General features: G+C 52.5%; 1 protein-coding gene across 1 annotated transcript; it reads right to left on the bottom strand.

Annotated features, from left to right (window-relative positions):
* Positions 1-9,679: 9,679 nt before the first annotated feature.
* CCR7 (C-C motif chemokine receptor 7) lies at positions 9,680-21,410 on the bottom strand. The gene is made up of 3 exons (XM_008012786.3): positions 21,338-21,410; positions 14,761-14,810; positions 9,680-11,717 (listed from the first exon to the last, which is right to left on the bottom strand). Exons 1-3 carry the CDS (start codon positions 21,345-21,347, stop codon positions 10,641-10,643), a joined length of 1,137 nt encoding a protein of 378 aa, XP_008010977.1. The 5' UTR covers positions 21,348-21,410; the 3' UTR covers positions 9,680-10,640.
* Positions 21,411-21,624: the final 214 nt, after the last annotated feature.

The raw sequence follows: 21,624 nt of genomic DNA, 5'->3' as shown, positions 1-21,624 counted from the left end.
GTTGACAGAAAGCCTGTGCGGGGATCTGAGTGACTTATGCCCTATAAGAAATCTGATGAACTAGGCCGGACGCGGTGGCTCATGCCTGTAATCCCAGCACTTCAGGAGGACCAGGTGGGCGGATCACGAGGTCAGGATTTCAAGACAAGCCTGGGCAACAAGGTGAAACCCTGTCTCTACTAAAAATACAAAAATTAGCTGGGCATGGTGGCGGGCACCTGTAGTCCCAGCTACTTGGGAGGCTGAGGCAGGAGAATCGCTTGAACCTGGGAGGTGGAGGTTGCAGTGAGCTGAGATCGTGTCACTGCACTCTAGCCTGGTTGACAGAGTGAGACTCCATCTCAAAAAAAACCAAAAAAAAACAAAAAAAAAATTCTGATGAAATAGTTTCTTGTTGGTGGCCACTTGGACGACCTTTCCTCTCTCCTGTGGATGACTCTAATTGGAATGGGGCACATTAGCACACCCCTTAGGGCCCATTCATTTTTCTGAAACCCTCCTTAAGCATCTGGTATCACCTAACAGATCGATGGGATTTTCAGGGAAGGGACAGAGCCTGGGACAATTTTAAATAGGGAAGGTTAGGTGGGGCATGGTGGTTCGCGCCTGTAATCCCAGCACTTTGGGAGGCCGAGGTGGGCGGATCGCTAGAGGTCAGGAGTTTGAGACCAGCCTGGCCAACATGGTGAAACCCCCGTCTCTACTAAAAATACAAAGATTAGCTGGGCGTGATGGTGCGTGCCTGTAATCCCAGCTACTCAGGAGGCTGAGGCAGGAGAGTCACTTGAACTTGGGAGGCAGAGGTTGCAGTGAGCCAGTGCACTCCAGCCTTAGTGACAGAGCGAGACTCTGTCTCTAAATAAATAAGTAAATAAATAAGGAAGGTTAGGGTTGGGGGTGGAGAATAGAGGTTGTGGGTAAAGAATAGAGGAGGAGGCTGGGTGCGGTGGCTCACGCCTGTAATCCCAGTACTTTGGGAGGCTGAGGCGGGTGGATCACGAGGTCAGGAGATCGAGACCACCCTGGCTAACACGGTGAAACCTTGCCTCTACTAAAAATACAAAAAATTACCTGGGCATGGTGGCGGGCGCCTGTAGTCCCAGCTACTCAGGAGGCTGAGGCAGGAGAATGGCATGAACCCGGGAGGCGGAGGTTGCGGTAAGCCGAGATCATGCCATTGCACTCCAGCCTGGGCAACAAGAGTGAAACTCCGTCAAAAAAAAAAAAAAAAAAAAAAAAAAAAAAAAAGAATAGAGGAGGAAGAAAAATTTCCAGGCCTTGGCATCCTGCTTGGTTTGGTTTGGGTAGGGGGTGGGGCAGGATAGGGCTGCGGGATCCTGAAGGTCCCTGAAGGGATGGTGGCCATGAATTATATCCACCTCTGTGCTTGCACCTGGCTGGGAGGTGTGAAGTGAGAGGAGGAGAAGATGGGATATAAACGTGTTCCAAATGTCTGCTGTAATGAGGGGGTCTGGAGTTTCTGCCCGGAGAATCAGCTTGCAGGCCTGATCAGGAGACGAGCTGTTGAACGCTGCAGGAATCCAGGAGGTGCTGTGTCTGTGTGTGCCTTGCCACCCTGTAATGTAGAATTTGCTATCCCATTTCACAAAGGAAGAAGCTGAGGCCCAGAGTTACACGGCACGCCCAAGGCCGTGTAGCTAGTAAGAAGGGAGGTGGGCATCTTCTGACTGACTCTGAGGGCAGGACCGCGTGTGCTTTGTGGGGAGCACAGGGGCACTGTTCTTACTTCATTGGGTTCAAGACCTTCTGAGCTCTTATGAGACCACTGCTGGGGCCAGCTCACCTGGGGACTCAGTTCCTGCCCCCACTCCCCACCCGTTCTTTCTTACCCTCTCTCTCCCTCTCCACCTCCATCCCTGTTGCCTTTCCATCCATGCGTCCACCTCCCCAGCTCTCCCTTTCTTCTGATCCCAGCCGCTGAGTGGGGTGGGTGCGCCCAGGGCCGAAGAGAGAGGTGGGAGACATGAACTTGCGGGTGGAGGATGTGAACTTGCTTTCTCTCCAGGCCCCTTCCCGGCACATTGTTCTGCTGTCCCCAATGTTAAGTCAATCGAATTGTGTCAGGAGGCTGCGGGGCGTAGGCTGCATGTTGTGGCGCTGCTTGTGAGCGTCTGGGCCCCTTCTGGGTATCAATGAGTGTGCTTTGGCGTGGGCACATGGGGGACTATTGCTGTTTGTGTGAGTGTTGCGTTTGTGGGATGCATGTGTTTGTGCATCTGTGTGTATGTGTATAGTGGATGCACTCTTGTCTATAAAGGTAAGATTTTTTTTTTTTAAAGTTTTACTTTAAGTTCCAGGATCCATGTGCAGAATGTGCAGGTTTGTAACATAGGTATACATGTGCCATGGTGGTTTGCTGCACCGATCAACCCATCATCTAGGTTTTAAGCCCCTCATGCATTAGGTATTTGTCCCAATGCTGCCCCCCACTAACCCCTGACAGGCCCCAGTGTGTGATGTTCCCCTCCCTGTGTCCATGTCTTCTCATTTTTCAATTCCCGCTTATAAGTGAGAACATGTGGTGTTTGGTTTTCTTTTCCTGTGTTCGTGTGCTGAGAATGATGGTTTCCAGCTTCATCCATGTCCTTGTAAAAAACATGATCTCATTATTTTTTATGGCTGTATAGTATTCCATGGTGTATATGTGCCACATTTTCTTTATCCAGTCTATCATTGATGGGCATTTGGGTTGGTTCCAAGTCTTTGCTATTGTAAATGGTGCTGCAATAAATATGCGTGTGGATATGTCTTTATAGTAGAATGATTTATAATTCTTTAGGAATACACCTAGTAATGGGATTGCTGGGTTACATGGTATTTCTGGTTCCAGATCCTTGAGGAACCGCCACACTGTCTTCCACAATTGTTGAACTAATTTACACTCCCACCAACAGTGTAAAAGTGTTAAAAGATATATGCTTAAGCAAGTAGTGAACGCTCTCATGAGTGCACACCTGCAGGAGCAACTGCAGAACCTGTAGGGCCCAGTGCAAAATGTAAATGCTGGGCCCCTTGTTTAAAAATCATTAAGAATTTCAAAGTGCAGGCAGCAAAGCATTACACCCAGCATGGGCCTTAGTGCAGGGACCAGCGTGACTGCACAGGTCGAGGCCTATGAAGCTGGTCTTGTATGGGGGTAAGTTTTCTATTTGTATGTGTATGTGCGTGTGCTGGTTGTGTGACTGGTGTGTTAAGTTTTCTATTTGTATGTGTATATGCATGTGCTGGTTGTGTGACTGGTGTGTGTGTGTATGTGTGTGTGTGTGATATGTGCGATGGTGTCTCTTGTGTGAATATTGGGCATCTGTATGTGCGGGCTGTTTGTGAGGTGAGACTGCTCTTGTGAGTGTGTGTGTGAGTGTGAGTGTTCTTGGGCTTGAAATCTGAACCCTTTCCTCACCACCCTGAGGACAGACTCCCTTAGCAGCTGCCTATGCCTTCTGCCGATGCCTATCAAAGGAAAAGTGTGTTTTATTTTTGGCGCCCTTGCTGCCTATTCCCATGGTGCCCCGGGAGGCTTTTATTTGACTGCCTTTGTTGGAAGGATGACAAACACTTCCCTCCACCTGCTGCCATGGTGGCCCCATGAGAAACCACAGCTGGGGGTGGAGCAGCTTCCTCAGCCCCTCACGCACTTGCCCTGCACCTCTTGCAAGCATCCACATGCCCAGAGCCCTGCCCCGCTGAGCACTGGCCTCCTGGACTCTGTGCAGACAAGGCACCCATAGCAAGTCAGAGCTGGAGGCAATGGGTAGAAATGATTTGGTCCAGCAACCTCATTGTACAGCTGGGGAGCTGGAGGCCCAGAAAAGGGAGGTGACCTGCCCATATCGCCCAGTGAGTCTATGGCAAAGCCATCTCAGCCCTGAGAGCCATGTTCCTCTCAGGTGGTGTGCAGCCCTGCAGGGCTAGCCCATGGAGGAAGCCTAGGTGAGAAGCTGGGCCCAGAGGGCAGAAGCGGGGACCAGGTTCTGTGGAACAGCAAAGACCTGGTTATTGCCCAGCTGTGGGGGTCACAGCCACCGGCAGATGGGGGCTGTGTCTTTGTTATTTGATTCTCCCTTCTCCCAGGTCAGAGTTCTGTGTCTGGCAGGGTTTAAAAGATGTTGGTTGGACACAGTACAGTGCCTGGCACTCAGTAGGGGCTCCGGAAATATTTGGCATTAAACAGCTGTTTAGTTGAATGGTGTAGTAGGGTGGCAAAAGCAAGAACTTTGGAGGCAGCTAGAACTGGTTGAAATCACTTAGTAGCTGTGTGACGCTGATAAAGTTACTTAACCTCTCTGAGCCTCAGGTTCCTCATTTATTAAATGAGACTCTAGTAGAGTTGTTGTGGGGATTACATGAGATAAGATACCGATGCTTAATACACTCGTTGTGGGGATTACATGAGATAAGATACCGATGCTTAATACAGTGTATGGTATGTAATAACATCTTAATAAAATTGCTAGCTGTGTCACCACAGGTAAGTTACATGAGCTCTCTAAACCTGTTTCCTTCTCTGTTGTCGTCAGAATTCAATGGAAGATAGTATAGCTATCCTAGTCCTTGGTGCATCACAGGCACTTAGTAAATGTTAGCCTGTCTCCCGCCTAGGTTCATCACCCCTCCACCTCTTCAACGTCTCTTTCCTCTGCCCCCAGCCTCTGTGATCCCTGCCATCCCTTCCAGGACATCTCATCTCTCATACCTTCTGTCTGCCAGCCTCTGACACTCCCAGCAACAAAAGCTCACAAGGTCTTGTGGTCCATGGTTTCCTCAGGGTTCGGCTCTGATGAGCATGGGTGGGAGGGGGCAACTAAGAAGGATGCTGGGGACACAACAGGTGTAGTCCTCGGACGAAAATCCCAGTTCCGCTTTTGACAAAGGATTGAAGGATTCCAGTGGGTCTAGGCCTGTGTCTTCCCTGGAGAACGAAGGCAGAGGGCTGTCTGGAGGAGGGCAGGTGGCAGGTGAGAGATGCTAGTGCAAGCAAGACAGCGTGTCCAGAGAGTCCGTTGTAGAAGTCTGTGGAGCTTCGGGGCAGGAGGCAATGCTGGTTTCCGCAGAGGTGACCCCCTAGCACCGGCTTCACCATAGGCCTGGGCCAGGCCACAGAAAACACCCTCTGGGCCCGAGAAGCAGACTGAACCATTCAGTCTTTACACGTGATCCGGTTTCTGCTTCAGTCACTCGAGTGCAGTTGCATAAACCAAATGAGATCAATGAGCTCGCCTTTCCAGGCCTCTTTTTAAACACTGGGAAATGGTTTGGGGGCATCTCATCCACTGCATCTGTTGTGCTTTCCAATGTCAGATATTATTTACTTGGAGCAAATATAAAGTATTCTGTCCTAAATAAACTCTGACACAGGCACAAGAGGACTTCAGGGCAAGAACTGTCTCCTTACCTGCCCTCTTGCTAGTGGGCACGGATATCTGACCTCAAGACCTATTGCATCACGCAGGAACCGAGCCAGTCCAGACCTGGCCAAGCCTGTGAGGAGATGTTTATTTACCCAGAGATGAGAACCTGGAGGCCACACTGTGTGGTGGTTACCGTGGCACATAGGACAGCCCAGCCACAGAATTCCCTGGGGTTAGTGAACAACACACAGAAATAAGGTTATATCCATCCTCAAAGTGAACATGGGCAGGAGAGAATCTGACGGCGGCAGAGGAATCTGAATGGGGTCACGCACAGACGCGAAGAGAGAAGCCCGTGGGGAATTCACATCCCGGCGTTTCTGATTTCGCACGAGATCAGCTGAGATTGACTTAGTCTGGAGCAGCTCTCCTCAGAAAAGGGCCTGGGGAGCTTTTTCTGTACACAGACTCCTGTCAGTGTCTCTGCCTGGGCCCAAGAGAAGTGCAGGGACAGAGGGGGTGGCTGCTGGAGGAGTTGGGCTTCTCAGACAGCTGCTCCGTGGGCTGGAGTGCTAGGAGGGCTTGCTTTTCTGAAGCCTGACACGGTTGCTCTTTTGAGTTGAGGGAGAGGCCCCCTCACCTTTTTTACTCTCCCTGGGGTTTCTCTAGGGTCTCAGACCAGAGGAACATGGCCATTTCTAACCATCTTCTCTGCAAAGAAGGCCATGGACCCGCCTGTCTCTAAGACTAATAGAGCCCCCTCCTCCTCACCTGAGACTGGGAGACCTGGGGAGGCTGTGTGTGTGTGTGTGCGCGCGCACGGGTGCGCCAGCGCACATGCACGTGTGTGCATGCAGGAAGGAGCATCTGACTACACACTGAAGATACGCTTCAAGTCCCGCCCCCAGTGTGTAGTCCCTAAAACCCATTCCTGCCTCGTCTTCCCCCTGCCCTTCCCCCCTCTCCTTTGCCTTAATTCTCCCACCAATCCCTTTAGGTCTGTTTCCTTTCCTCCAGCTGTTCACCCTCAGCAAAGACATGTAACTGAGAACCATTCCCAGAGAAGACGGCCCATCTTCCTTTCTTAAAAATATCAGCTGCCTGATTTCCTTTGGGCCCGCTGCCATATTTCTTTTGTATTTCATCCATTCTCCAGACTCAGTGATAAGGACGGGAACTATTTAAAGGGGAGAAGGGAGGTTCTCCTTAAGGACCTAATCAAAGGACGAGATGGACGGTGCCTGCTGGAGAGAACGAGACAGCGTGGGATGAGGGCGGGTGCCACGGTGGATGTGCAGGGATGTTCTCGTGAGCCCAGCAGGGTCTGGTGGGAAGAGCTCTGGTTAGGAGCCCAGGGAACAAGGTTAAAGTTCCAGCATCTTTGCAGGGCTCCTGAGAGGCCTCAGGTGAGTTGCTTCCCTCTCTGAGCATGAGTTGACTCACCATACAATGGATGGAAAGGCCAGAATCACTCATCTCTAAATTGCCTTCCAGCTTGAATTATAAATTCTGTGGGGATGGAAATGGGCTAAGGAATTGAACTTGGTTTCCTCATGGTTAGCAACTTTTTTTTTTTTTTAAAGTTACCGTTTCTTAAACATCTCCTAAAGATTACCAACAACGCATATGTAAGTTTTTCTAAGCGTTTTACATGTATGGATTTGTTGTGTTCCACAACAATCCGAGGACATAGGTACCATTAATATCCCTATTATACAGATTAAGAAACTGAGGTACAGAGAGGCTAAGTAACCAGCCCAGGTAGTGGAGCTGGGGTTCAAACCAGGCAGTCTGGCTGCAAAGTCCCCATTCCTTACCACCACTCAATATTCCAGGCATTGTGCTAAGTGTTTATACAAATCCTTTCCATTTTGCAGTTGAGATATCCAAGACTCAGAGCAGTTGAGCAACAGCTGAAGGTCACACAGCTGGGAAGCAGTAGAGATGAGATTCCAAGTCGGCAGAGTTCCAGAGTCTCTGCTCTCCCCCACACCCTCCTGCAGCCCTGCCAGACGCTCAGGCTCCCAAAGCAAGTTTAACCAATATCCCTACGTTGCAACGCCTCTTCAGGCAAGTCAGCTTCTCCCCCCTGGGCCTCAGTTTCACCATCTAGAAAATGACTGGGGGATTGGCCCAGCTGATTTTTGAGGTCCCTTGGAGCTCTGTGAGTCTGTGATGAGAAAGGTGTGGTGCTTCTAGCTGAAAGGGCAGATCTGTGGCCTGGGAATGCCTTGGGCTTGACCTGGGGTTGCAGCCAGCAAGGATGAGGGACACAAGGGCCTGGGGATGACATGAAAAGGAAAGTTCAGGTGACTGGAGCAGGCTCATGGCTGTGAACCCAGTAAGAGGGGGCAGATGTATGAAGCCGGTAAGAAAAGAAGAGAGAAGCCCTGGGTGAGCCTCTCAGGGGGCCTTTTCCTTCTTCCCAAGGATCACCCCAAGCTCAAGATAGGCACGTGAGAGCCTCGGGCAGGGGAGCAGGGATCAGGCCAGCACCGAGCCGAGGTCAGAACTTCTGAGACACAGCAGTTCGAGGGAATGAACATTGCTGGGGGTTTTGTTTTCTCTGTAAATATTTGGAGATGTCCAGTTATTCTAGAAAAATGTATCTGCAGCTGAGGTGGCGCGTTTGCGCGGTTGGCCTGGCTGCCTTTTCCATGACTGCTGTTACATTCCTCCCCTTCAGGAACCGACTGTTTTCCCATCTGTAACCTCATTAGGATGTCCACACCAGCGGGCGCCACACGCACACGCGCTCCGGCAGGTTCCCCTCCGGGACACACACGCACGCTGGCATCGCCCCCTGGCCACACGCTCACGCACACAGTGGCAGCTGTGCCTTTTAATATTTAATGCCATTGCTGCGAACGCTGCTCCACGCTGACTGCATCCGTGCCAGGCTCATTCCTCTCAGGGCACCGATTCCCGGCTTGGAGACCAGCTGACAAATCTTGTTAAAAACCTTCCAGCCCAGTGCATCTCTCGGAGGAGGGTAATGTCACGTTCTTGCGAGATGAGAGAATGGGCGTCATTACCAGGCAGCTTCATTTTCAATGAGGCTCTTTCCACTTGGGGAAATTGATGGAATCACCTATTGCGTGAGTGTCTCAGCCCTCCCTCTAGTTCCCCCCAGGCCAGAGCTATTGCAGCTCTGGGTCCTTCAGACCCCTCTCGATGCATTGCAGGTTGGACTGACCTGCTTTCTGGCTTGCAGAAGTCACGGCTCTGGGTGGGCACCAAGGCACGAAATGACATGAACACCTGGCCTGTGTGGGGGCCTGTGTCTGTCCCTCTCTCCCTACTTCTCCACAGTTGGTAGCCACACTAAGGTTTGAACGTATGTATCTTTCCAACATTCATATATTGGAACATAAACCCCAAGGCAATGGTATGAGAAGTCAGGGGGGGCCTTTGGGAGGTGATTAGGTCATGAAGGCTCCACCCTTGTGAATGGGATTAATGCTCTTATAGCAATAAAAGAGCAGGAGGGAACTAGTTCGGCTCATTGTGATCTTCCACTCTTCTACCATGTGAGGACACAGCGTTTGTCCCCTCCAGAGGGCACGGCAAGGCCCCATCTCAGAAGCAGAGAGAGCCTGCACAAGACACTGAATCTGTTGGCGTCTTGATCTTGGACTTCCCATCCTCTAAAACTGTGAGAAATACATTTCTATGGTTTATAAATTACTCCATTGGTGGCATTTTGTTGTAGCAGCAGGAAGGGACTATGACATACACTGTGGAGGCCACTGCTGCTACAGTGGCCAGCAGAGAGCGTCATGGGTGGTTCCAGCTCTCATGCAGCCAGCAAAGGGTCCCATCCCTGACCCCTAGTCCGGCATGCTGTGGTCTCTGAGCCCACAGAAAGGCCCTCCCTCCAAACCCCAGCTTTCAGAGTCTAAGGGGCTGGCAAAAGGTCAAGGGCTCTAGTTCTGGGCTGAGCTGGGACAGGTGAGCAGGCCAGTGTGCAAGAGCTGCTAAATGCAGAGTCCCCAGGTATCGAGGTTACCTGGACAACATGGTCTTCCCAAAGCTGCAGTAGGATCGGCATGTCCGGTTCAGTGCTGACTGCGCAGGCTTGGGGCCTATCCCATGAACTCTGGAAGGGTATTTGTAAGATGGACCTCCTGTCCTCAACCTCTTTCTACCTTTTAGCATCTTGGTCCTCTGTCACTGGATGGGCCTCTGTGGTTCTGAGCATCTCTAAGAAACGAGGCCTGGGGGAGGGCAGGGAGGAGGGGAGACTGGACGGTCAGGTGGGGTGTGGGGGTTTGCAAAACAAAGACACTCATTTGCCATTTACCAAAGACTTTTGTTTTCTTTTTCTTTTAAAGCTCTTGTTTCCTCAAGGGAAAACTTTATTTGTGTGTGTGTAAAATGTTGCTCTCTTAACGAATCGAAAGCAGAAGATGAGGAGAGGTTTTCAGTCCCTGTGACAAAGAACAAAGAACAAGCTCGTGGGCCTTGGGTGGCCACTGTCACCCTCCCTGCCTTTGACATTTCCCTGTCCTCTCCTCCCATCCCAGTGGAGCCAAGAGCTGAGTGCAGGTCATCCCCACTCTGGAGCCCAGAGTGTGGCTTTGGTTAAGCAGAGGCAGCCGGCCTGGCCTGCAGGAAACACCGCACTCTCCCCTGTTGAGAGCCTGGGAGGGCACCGCGGCAAGTGAGGGAATGAGTGTGCTTTTAGGGCGGCGTGGCAGCTGCCATTCCTGCTGGCTCAGAGGACAGTGGAGAAAGTGATGGACGGAGGGGTTCAGAGAGTTTGTCTGACCAGCTGATGTCCGCTTTTCCTCACCAAGCCAAGAAGTCTCCCCACTATCTCTGGTCTTGGAGACAAGGCCTGGTTTTCGGAAGAGCTAGTCTGAGCATTTGAGTCTGTGGGAGGCCGGAAGAAGGTTCATTCAGAGGACTCATCAGGCCACTCCCACACTCCTCGCACTCACCCTCCTCAGCCCCTTCACCCCAGCAGGTGGGAACCGGTTCTAGACTTTCACTTTCAGTATTTGGTTTAGGGGACAATAATAGCCTCTGTTTCCCAGTGTTGTCTGTCTGGTGTTAGCTTATCAGCCCTGTCTTTTTTCAGCGTTGGTTGAGGTAGCTGGGACTGGGGTGAAGCTATCTTCTGGAGCAGAGGCTTGTACTCTGAGGGGAGAGCTGCTTTTCCCTGAGCAGCTTTTGGCAGGGGGATGTCCTGAGTCATTGCATCTGCTCCCTGTCCCCACCCCAGGGACCCTGGGAGAGGTCCCTCTCTAGTCCAGGCAGAAGAGTTGCCTATGGGGAGAAGGTGGTGGTGGTCTCGGCCTCCACGCTCATGGAGGAGCGCCGGATGTGCCGACAGGAAGACCACTGCCGGAGCTGCTCCTGGCTGAGGCAGCCCAGGTCCTTGAAGAGCTTGAAGAGGTCGTTGCGGAACTTGACACCGATGAAGGCATACAAGAAAGGGTTGACGCAGCAGCGGACGCAGGCCAGGCTGTAGGTGACGTCATAGGCGATGTTGAGCTGCTTACTGAGCTCACAGGTGCTGCTGGTGATGTTGAAGTTGGCCACTGTCTGGGCCAGGACCACCCCATTGTAGGGCAGCTGGAAGACGATGAAGACCACGACCACGGCGATGATCACTTTGATGGCCTTGTTGCGCTCAAAGTTGCGCGCCTGGAGCAGGGTGCGGATGATGACAAGGTAACAGAAGCTCATGGCCAGCAGGGGGACCAGAAAGCCAATCACCATCTGGGCCACCTGGATGGTGATAAAGGCCTCCACATGCTCTGTGATGAGAGAGCATCGCATCGCTTGCTCACTGCTGCTCCTCTGGAGGCCGCTGTATAGGAGCTCCGGGATGGAGAGCACTGTGGCTAGTATCCAGATCCCCACACAGGACAGCTTGCTGATGAGGAGGACGCGGGCACGGTGGCGGTGAGCTGAGACTGCCTGGACGATGGCCACATAGCGGTCAATGCTGATGCAAAGAAGTAGGAGCATGCCGCTGAAGAAGCTCATCTTGTAGATGGCAAAGATGAGCTTGCAAAAGTGGACACCGAAGACCCAGGACTTGGCCGCGCTGTAGGCCCAGAAGGGAAGGGTCAGGAGGAAGAGGATGTCTGCCACCGCCAGGTTGAGCAGGTAGGTATCGGTCATGGTCTTGAGCCTCTTGAAATAGATATAGGTCAGCACGACCAGTCCGTTGCCCAGTAGGCCCACGAAACAAATGATGGAGTACATGATAGGGAGGAACCAGGCTTTAAAGTTCCGCACATCCTTCTTGGAGCATAAAGACTCGAACAAAGTGTAGTCCACTGTGGTGTTGTCTCCGATGTAATCGTCCGTGACCTCATCTTGACATAGGCATACCTTCAGGGAAGGAAATGAGGGAAAACAGGCCAGGTTAGCTGAGTGGCTCCAACTCTGGCTGGGATTTAGCCTAGAGCAATGGTTTCTCTCTTTTTTTTTTTTCTTGAGACATGGTCTCACTCTGTTGCCCAGGCTGGAGTGCAGTGGTGCAATCATGGCTCCCTGCAGCCTCGGCCTCTCCAGGCTCAGGTGATCCTCCCACTTCAGCCTCCTGAGTAGCTGGGACCACAGCCTTACGCCACCAAACCCAGCGAATTTTTGTATTTTTAGTGGAGGTGGGATTTTGCCATGTTGCCCGGGTGGGAGGAATAGTGGTTTCATTGTGAGGTCCATCCATATCATCAGTATCACAGCATCACCTGGGAACTTGTTAGGAATGCAAATACTCAGGCCCCACTTGAACCAGAATCTCAGGTGATGGGCTTAGGAATCTGTGTTTGCCTAAAGTCTCCAGGTGATTCTTTGGTTTGAAATCAGTGCTTCTCAAATTTTAACTCCACTACACATCACCTGGTTAATCCTGTGACAATGTCTATCCTAAATCAGTAGGCTGAGGTGGGGCCTGAGATTCTACAGTTCTGCTAATAAGTAGCAAGTGGCTGAGTTTGCCAAGTCTGAGAGACTCTACATGTGCTGACAGGGGACTGGAAATTGGCGGGGCTCTGGGAGCCCAGATGAGCCTTGAGCTGGTTAAACTCTCTCTCTCTCGGAGCCTCAGTTTTCTCTTCTGTGAAATGGAGATGAATCCTATTGGCTTCACATGGTTGCTGTGAGGTACCTAGCCCAGGTTCCAGCACCATTTCCTCTCCATGGAGCTTTAATTTTGCCCTCGGGGAGCTCTGTGAGAGTGGGAATATGTGTCTTTCTTCTTGACCCTCCTTTAGAACTTGGCGGAGTTTTCCAGGGGGCTTACAAAAGACCTCAGCTTTAGGGGGAAAATCCACCTGGGGGTCAAGGTTGAGGAGGGCCTGGAGTGAGAAGAGAGGAGGGCAAGTGCTCCCATTTTGAGGCCATGAAGCCTTGGGTTTGGGGCCAACTGCTGTGATCACGGGTGGTGGGTGACCTGGAGAGACTCTAGATCCTGGGGCTGCTCTTAGCACCCAGCAGGAGCTCAGGCAACGTGAGCCCAAGTACCATAAAGACTGTGAATGGATGATGGGCCACAGGGGTGGAGGCGAGGCCTCCTCAGCAGCTGTGTCCCTGGAAGGAAGCGCGGCTCTCGGCTCCCACTCTCCCTCTGTGCTCCCGCCCTCTCCTCCCACCTCTGCCTCTCTCTCTTCCTCGCATCTCTTCCGGCAGATCCCAATCAGCAGGACTCAGCTGCTGGAGCTTTTTTTAGCCTGTCTGCAGGGCCGGGTGAAGGTTCAGCAGCCTGCTGTGATTTTATCAATGAAGGAGGGGGCCCATGCCTGCCCGTGCCTCTGCGCACAGCGATGGACGGGCTCGTGCAGGGCAGGGAGCTGGGCTGGAGGACCTGCCTCGCGAGGCTCATGGTTCTATCTCCAGGAACCAGATTCAGCGGCTCAGCGACGATGGGTTTCTACACGTTTGTGCTGGAGGGATTCACCGCATCGTGTCTCTATCTCTTTTTCACATCCAAGTTCTGGATTCATCACTGTCCTGCTCGGGAACAGGGTGAGGACAAAATGATGTCCAGGAGCCTTTTCTTTGGCCATTGCTAGCCTGAGACGAAAAGTCAGCGGCAACCCCTCTTCCCTCTCCTGGGCATGGCTGCAGCCTGGGAGCCCTGAAGGAGGCTGCTGCCATTGGCCCAGCCATGGTTACGGCCCAAGGGCTTAGACTCGGGGTCCCTGGGCATGAGGGGGTCTCAGCCTTCCTGGAGGGCGGTATTCCCGGCCTCTATGAAGTGCACTCTTCATCATCCAGTCCTGCCTTCCCGTCTCCCCTTGAACCTTGTTCCTGTTTTATAATTCCCCCTCCCCCAGCCTCACTGCCTCTGCAGCCCACAGCCCCACCACATCCTGCCCTGTCTGAGCACCCCCTCCTCAAGTGAAAGGGAGGAATGAGCCTCAGCTGTCCTCCTCCCCGCCCCAACCTTCCAGCCTCCACTGCCAGCAACATAGCCCCCCAGATCCTGGAGACAGGGGAGAGAGAGGAGGGAGTGGTGATGGGGAAGGGGCCAGGCTGTGGGCTGTAGCCCAGGCTCCAGGGGCCTCTGGGATGGGGTTTTGGGAAGAGTGCCCAGTTTGGGGCCTGCCTCTGGCCTGAGCTTCTGGAAGGCTGCCCGTCTGGCCTCCAGACCTGGGGACGAGCCGAATTCTGAAGCACTGACTCGCTCGCTCTGGCCTCAGCGGGACTCCCCGGCCCCCACTCTGAGCTCCCACATCTAACAAATGGGGGAAAGTTGACTCTGCGAGTTATGGTTTCCTCTAATTTTGGCACTTGGTGAGGTACACTTTCTGTCTGTTTCTGGATCGAGAAACAGAGCTTTGTAAAGTGAAGGTCTTTGTTCCTGCCGAGTTCAGGCCTGCTATAAAGTATGTGCTCATCCGCCCCTCTCCCCATCCCTAGGGCCCCATCCTCTCTTCCCTCCCCCGCCAGGGAGGCCAGAGGGGTCTCCATTTCACCAAAGAAAAAGGGGGCTGCGAGGGGAGCCTTTGGGTGAAAGTTGGAAAGAGACAACCTTGGGGCGATAGGATAGTAACAAGATCTCCAGATCCAGGGTGATTTTCTCAGCACTCACGCACAAAACCCAGTAACCATTTTTGCAGCTCTTCTCTCTAAGAGAATTCTCATGTTTCTGTCTCCTGGGCAGGGAAATTGGAGGTGGGATAGGGAAGGTGGCAAGTTATTTTCCCCCATGTTTTAATCTAAATGGAGTAAAGGAAGTCCAGAGAACATCTGTGGCTCTCCAGGGTCACTCAGCAGATGGTGAGGGGACAGCCATTAGCTTAATGAACGGCAGGCGGGCTTATGTCTGGGTCTTGTATCTTCTAGTAAATGCCCAGTTCCTCCACTAAACCCCTGACTTGGGAGGCCGTGTGGAGAAGGGAACAGAGCTTTCCTTGGCAGGGAACCTCACCTGGAAAATGACAAGGAGAGCCACCACCAGCACGCTTTTCATTGGTTTCCCTGTAGGAGACAAGGCGAGAAAGTTATTGCTTGGCAGGGACAAGTCTTTATTATTAAAGAAAGCAGTGGAGGGGGAGACGCTGTTGGGAACTTTCCTCTCAAGCTCCAGGCACTGTGTTTGCTGAAAGAGAACATCAGAACCAGATTGTGCCTTTGAACACCTGGCCCGCTGCCCGGCATCACTGTCCTCACCTCCTTCTCGTCCTTCTCCACTCCTAGGTCCTGGAAAGCAGCAGCATCAGAATGCAGGGCAGCCCCTCCCACCCCCTGTCTTGGCCCATCTAGGCTGCTGCTTCGAGCTGGGAAGTCTTTCTAGCCCAGACCACCCCTCAAGACTGAGCTTGGTTGGTGGGTCTGAGTGCCCCCCGACTCCACGTGATGTGGGACGAGGCAGCAAAGTTATGAGGTCGTGGGGTGGGTGCACACATTTCCAGCCTTGCTTTGGTGCTGGTAGCCACTGGCCCAGGAGCATTTTCCTGGCATCCAAGTGAGTGGGCAGCCACATGTGCATAAAGCCAGGCCTGAGTGTCTCCTGAGGGAGGCGAGCTGAGGAAGGAGGACCACCCCACAGGCTGGGTAGAGGGATGAGGTTCCTTACTGGTCCACAGCGATGGAGACTGCCTCAGGGCCCCACCAGCTCCACAACACCCCCTCACTGAAATGACATTCATTCAGCACTGACTGTTGGTCCACTGGGCCCACACCCTTGGCTTGCCTTTGGGGCAGAGATCCCTTCCCTTTCATCTTGTGCAGGCCCAGAATTGAGGAGGTGTCCCACAATTGTGTGCTGATGAATATACGAATGATATATACATGAATGATGAACAAATACACGAATGACAAGTAAACGAATGCCTGTCCTTTTTCCAAGGGAGAGGGCATCAAGATGGCCTGAGAGGACACAGAGGGGATGCTGTCCTGTGGCAGTGTCGGGGAAGGATGCTCTTTCCTGATGTCACAACTTCTTTCTTTCTTTATTTTTTTGCTTAACTGAAGTGCCTGCATACTCTTTCTCTCCTTTAACTTGTTTTCTAACCTAGGCTTGGGGGGGCAGGTGGAAGGGGAACAGGGTCAGCTTTGGGAAGGGACGTGTTCTGGAAGTCAGGAGGCTTCCTGGGGTCTGAGCAGCAGAAGGGGATCCCGGCTTAGCACAGGCCCGGATGTGCTCAGTTTGGTTTTGTGGCTGAGCTTCAGGGCCATCAGGAACTTACTTCTTCTTGAGGCCGAGCAGCGAGGACAGTTGACAAAGTAATTTGCCTAGACGTCTTAGCTTACCTACAAGTCAGGGTGTCGGTGGCCCTCTTCCCGTATCCTGACCCTCGGGTCCCAGCTAGGTAGGGCCTGGCCAACTGGAGAGTCAGTAACTGCAATGCCACAAGTGAAGGCAGGCCCATGATAGCTCCAACCTCAATAGGGCCAGGAAATGCGTGGGAACCTGTTTAAGGCACCTTCTCCTGGAGGCTGGGGGCCCTATGGAGGCTGGGGAAGCAGTGAGAGCCTGGCACTTCCGTGTCCTTGGCCACAGCACCACCTGCTGGAGGCCTCCGTGCATGGCACCAAGGTTGCAGTTGTTAATGTGTTCCCCGGAAAGTGTGTAAAGCCGATGATTCTGGGTTTGGGAGTTCCTCCGGGAAGGAGAGACTGCATCGGGCTACATAAATAAATAGGTATTTCTCCCGCCTTGAGCAAACTATCCTGCACACTACTGCTAGACATATCTTCCTAAAGCTTAGCTCTGATGCCTGTCCCCATCTCACCTTCCTCCTCAATCCTCAGGGGCTCTAACCATCCCTGAGGATGAAGCCCTTAATGCTTGGCCTGGCAGTCCAGTCCTCCACTGTCCACTCAAAGCGGGCTTCCTAGCTGCATTTTCTGTTCTGGGGACAAGCAGCCACTGTCCGCTCGTTCCCAGCCTGGGCTCAGGCATTTGCAGTCCCGCTGGGATTGCACCCTGTGGCAACAGAGCTCCCCACCGCACCCCTCATTCTCCTTTCTCACTGAATTACCCCTGAGCTCCTGAGTTTAAGTCCACATGTTTATACCCAACCACACTCTTCAGGGTTCAACGCTCTGCCCATCCTCCACTGACTCATCCAGAGGTCGAGTCTCGAGGTTTCTTTAAACACGTAAATGTCTTTCAGTTACTCTAGAGAAAGCCCGCTCTGACTGTCAGGGAGAAACGAGAAACCTCAAAGTTTGATAAGTCACAACGGGTGAGATCTGAGTAGCAAGAACTTTGTTTCTGTTTTACTCCGTTGATAACCCCTCTCCTGGGCACTGTCCCACTTCTGCTGTTCCTGTCAGGGCAGGGGAATTGGGGGAGTGCTGGCATGTGTGCCCGTGAGTTCTTGTTCCAGGTGCTTTGGAGGAGGTGGATGAGCAAGGATCTTGTAGGTCCATAACAGGTGGTTTTCAAGAAACATCACAGGGAAACTTAGGGGAACTCTCGTCTGTGGCAAAAGGGAGCCTGGTCAGTGGCCATGAGTCAAATCATCCCTGCCTGTTACAAAGTCATAAAGCAACTGGTCTGGGGCAGCAGCTTGGGGGAGACCAGTGAAGTTGGGAATCTCTGGGGCTAAGGAGTGGTTGACCTAGATGTTGGGTGTTTTCTGAGTTCTTGAGTTTTCAGTAATGATCATCATGAAAATTCCCTAGAACTCCAACCTGAGCCCCCAACATGAGAGACTCCCCATCTAGGAAAGATAATTATTGGCTGGCTGCCCCCACCTCTAAACCATGAACTTCCATCCCCACATTTTTCCAGGTCCTCCAGACTGCCCAGGAAATCACAGTTTCCAATCAGCTCTCCCCAAGAGTCACCCCAAGCTTTTTCCTCTCTGAACTTCCTCACCTGCCAACACACCTTCTCTCTCTCTCTCTCTCTCTCTCTCTCTCTCTCTCTCTCTCTCTCTCTCTTTCTCTCTCTCTTTTGGATAGGGGAGAGAGAGGAGAAGCAGGGAGGTAGTTAGAGGTCTAGAGATCTGAGGAATCCACTTTCAGACAGTAGGTAGGGATGGGTGAGAGCCGGATAGATCTTGCAGTTTCTATGTTATCAACTGCTGTATCTAATGAGATAATTCATATTCACTGAGCTCTCACTGCGCACCAGACTGCCTCCACATATGGTCTCATTTCATCCTCTCAAAAGCCCCATGAGGTAGGTGCTACTATTAACCCCGTTTACCAACGAGGAAACTGAAACACAGCAAGTAACTTTCTCAGAGTCACACAATGGCCAGCAGGGGAGCAGGCTTTGAAACTCTCCAGCTCCAGAAACCACACTCCTAACCATCCTTCTCTGCTGTCACTGGGTCTGTATGTCTCTCCCTCATAACATCTCATGAACTACCCTGGTGATCCTCATCCTAGATTCCAGAAAATAGAGGCCCAGAGAGATTAAGCCAAATGCCTGGGGTCACACAGCTGCTAAGAGAAGGACCTGAGATTTGAACGGGACAGCAAGGTTTGGGCTCTTGCTACTGCATCAGGCTGCGTTTCTGATGAGTCTGCTGTGTCTAGGACGCTCCACGGAGCATGAAGGGAATCTTTGCTCCCCATGCCCCGCTGGCCACCAGTGCTTCCTGCTTCCATCCCCCAACATCCCAGCCCCCAACAGAGCCGGCCCCACCTCTGTTCTGGCACAGGGCTTTGCCGCTTCTTTGCTGCCGCAGAACTCCTTCCAAAACACAAATCTCATCCTTTAACTCACCTACTTGAAAAATAAAAATCTTTGATGGTTCCCCATTGTTTTCAGGATAAAGTCCGAATTCCTTAGGCATGCTGTACCACGTTTTAAGGATTGGGTCTCCTGTGCCTGCGTCCTTCCTCCCCATCTTCCTCCTTGGCATGGCCAGCTACTCCACTCTCCCCTCTGCGTGCTTCTTTCTTGTCTCTGTTACTGTTGTCTCAGCTGACCATCCACATGGCTGCAGCCTTAGTCCCCAGGACACTCTCCTTGGCAGCGTGGAGTTTTTGAAATAATGGATTTGAATGCCTTTAGGTGGGGCACTCACCCTCTGGGTTACTCTACTCCCCTCCACTTCCTGCACCTTATGCCCCTTCCCTCTTTTACGCTGTCAGCCTCTGATGGCAATGGAGTTTGCCATTCCTGCCACATCCTTGGCCCCTTGTGGCTCCTCGTTTGCTTGACAACTCCTATACACCCTTCAAAACCCACCTTAAATACCTCTCTGACCCAGGTTCACTATTCCCTTCTTGTCTTGCCCTTGCCCCGGTCAATGCTGTATCTCACTCTGTTGCAGTGGCTTCGTGACATATGTGTCACTCTCCCCACCAGACTGGTCATCCCTGAATCCCTCAAACAATAAGAGTTGATGGAATGTCCCAAGCAAAGTGGAGAGATTTTTCCAACAGCGACCCCAGGCTGCAACGTTCCTCTCCTCCCCAGCCAAGTTTCTGGCAGGCGAGAAACTGGCCTTGAATTAGCTTCAGCTTCCCCTTTTGCCAGCATTTGTGTCTGAGCTGTGAGGCACATGTCTCTCATGGGTTCATTTTTCCCTTGCTTTGCTTTTGAGAACTATGAAAGATATTTGGTCTCATTGCTCGAAGGTGGGGAGGGTGCCTCGGAGCCGCTCATTCAAACCGTGAAAAAGGCCAGCTCAGCCCCGCTTTGGAGTTTTCATTTTGTGTAACAGAAACCCTGCCTCCTCACCCACCTCTTGCTCCTTGTTGGGCAGATGAAGAGCAGAACAACAGATCCTCCGAGGCCCACCCACCCCATCAACGGCCCAGAGCCCGTTTTGAGCAAAGCTTGTCAGCGGCTTCCCCTCCTACCCGTATTTCGGGTTTGACCGTTGGGGCTGTCTCAAGTTGAGTGAAGTGGCAAGAACATCCCTTCCTCCTGGACCAGAGATTACCCTCTCTCCCTGCATCAAAGCCTAGGAGTCTAGCACCCCCAAACCTAGTCTGGGGCAAACCACTGCGCACATCTTCCCAACCCCCTGTTCAGTCATGTGGACGGCTTGAAATCAACCAGCCAGGGCGGGAGAATTTACACCATGGAAGTTGGCAAGCACTACAAATTCAGGACTTTCCCTCCACCCTGGAGGCAGCTACCAGTGCTCCACTCCGGGGAGCTGCTTTTCAAATGCCCAGCAGCACACCACTGGGCACTGCTTGGTTTCCTTCCTGGAGGCCAATATGAAAGGCTGGAGCAGGGTCTTCTGTGGATGACGTCTGTATTCTGGGATTGTGATGGAGGGGCCGGAGTGCTGGGGACTGGGATTTAAGGGTAGATGGGCTGGGAAATGAGGCATTTGGAAGAGATTTTCAAAAACTAAACTCTACTGAGTTCTTGATACAATGTATTCATTCATTCCACAGACATTTTCTCCTCACATCCTCAAAGCATCTGAACCTGCCTTTGGGGAGTTCACAGTCAGTGGGTGGGGGTGACCACTTTAACCCTTTCACAGCTGTTTGCTGGGTCCAGACCCAGGGTTTGGGGCAGGCGGGGAAGGAAGAGATGAAATCAAGGAGGCTGTGGTGTGGCGAGGAGGGGTGTGAGGACAGCACCAGGGAACCTTCACTTTTTAAAGCCAACCCCTTGCGGCTTTGAGGCCGCCGTGGTGCATTGCTTGCTGGTGAGACAAGCCATCTAGGAACCTGGTCTTCTTAGCCTCAGCCTGGTCTGACTCCACAGCTGAGATTTATAAAGGAGGTGTCTGGAGCTGGATGAACCACTCAGAACACCCTCAGCGCTTCCGCTGGACCCCTTCTAGTCAAGACGGAGGTTAGACCCGAGAAAGGGCTTTCTGAAGAGTAGAGTTGGCTGCCGGTGCAGAGTGTGTGAGGTTTGCTCAGGGGCACGGGATGCGCTGAAGGCCTGGCTATGATTTCTCCAAGCTGAGTGCCCCTTGCCATCCCATTCCATGTTGCCCGTCCACTCCTTAACTTGCAAGAGGTAATAGCAAAGCCAGAGCAAAGCCGGTGGGATGTGCAGCAGAGAGAAAGCAACCAGAGCTTGCATTTGCAATGCACTGCACCATTCTCACAACCCAGTCACCTTTCATTTGCATCTCCTCATGACCCCAAGTGGACAGGTATACGAATATTCGGCAGCGGAGAAAGGTGGGAATGAGAGAGTGGGTAGAAGGTCCTAAGCTCTCTAGGGAGAATTTCTCTGTTGAAACCTGTCCCCAGAGGTCCCAGAGGGCCTAACCTATCACCCTCATGATGAGAACAGGTTCTGCCAGACCACCAAGCCCAGCTCCGCCACTCTCTTATGTCCCTGCTATTTTAGAAAGACATGATCTCGGCCCCTCCCTTGTCCCCACTGGCACAAAAGGCTGACCCCTTCCCCAGGTTTGAAAAGGCAGGTGCACCCCTCCTGGGACAGCAGGGGGCATTCTCTGGAAGTAGCTTCCAATGCCCACCAAATCAGAACTGAGTTCTTCAGGAAGCACCCCTATGCGCTCCACCCGCATCCTCCACCCCCATTCCACAGGGTCAGTCTGGGTGTCCAAGACCCTGGTACTGTTCCTTCTCACATGAAGAGGCTCACTCACCCAGGTCCATGACGCTCTCTGGGCGGTAAAACCACACAGGAAGGCTGTGCCCGGCCTCGCGCTACCCCTGTCTGGGGAGGAAGTGGTTCGAGCCCCTTTTAAGTTGTCAGAAAGCCACCCTCCTCCCTGCCCCTCCCACTCTTGCTCCTCCCCCGAGCCCTCCCTGACTCACGCAGGGTCCCTTCAGTGCCTTCAGAGATAAAGGGGCAGAAGAAAGGTGACAGAGGGTGACAGTCGCTGGTCATAGGATCCTGAATCATCAGGTCATTTACATTCAAAAAGCCCCC

Source organism: Chlorocebus sabaeus, chromosome 16 (genome assembly GCF_047675955.1).
Source record: "Chlorocebus sabaeus isolate Y175 chromosome 16, mChlSab1.0.hap1, whole genome shotgun sequence".
Taxonomy (NCBI): domain Eukaryota; kingdom Metazoa; phylum Chordata; class Mammalia; order Primates; family Cercopithecidae; genus Chlorocebus; species Chlorocebus sabaeus.
Note: the sequence above shows the minus strand (reverse complement) of the source record. Positions and strands in the feature narration are given on the sequence as shown.

Excerpts from the sequence above, each read along its gene's own strand:
- CCR7 (XM_008012786.3), bottom strand. Across the intron at positions 11,718-14,760 it reads CTCTCCTTGTCATTTTCCAG|GTATGCCTATGTCAAGATGA; the intron begins GTGAGGTTCCCT and ends CCTTCCCTGAAG.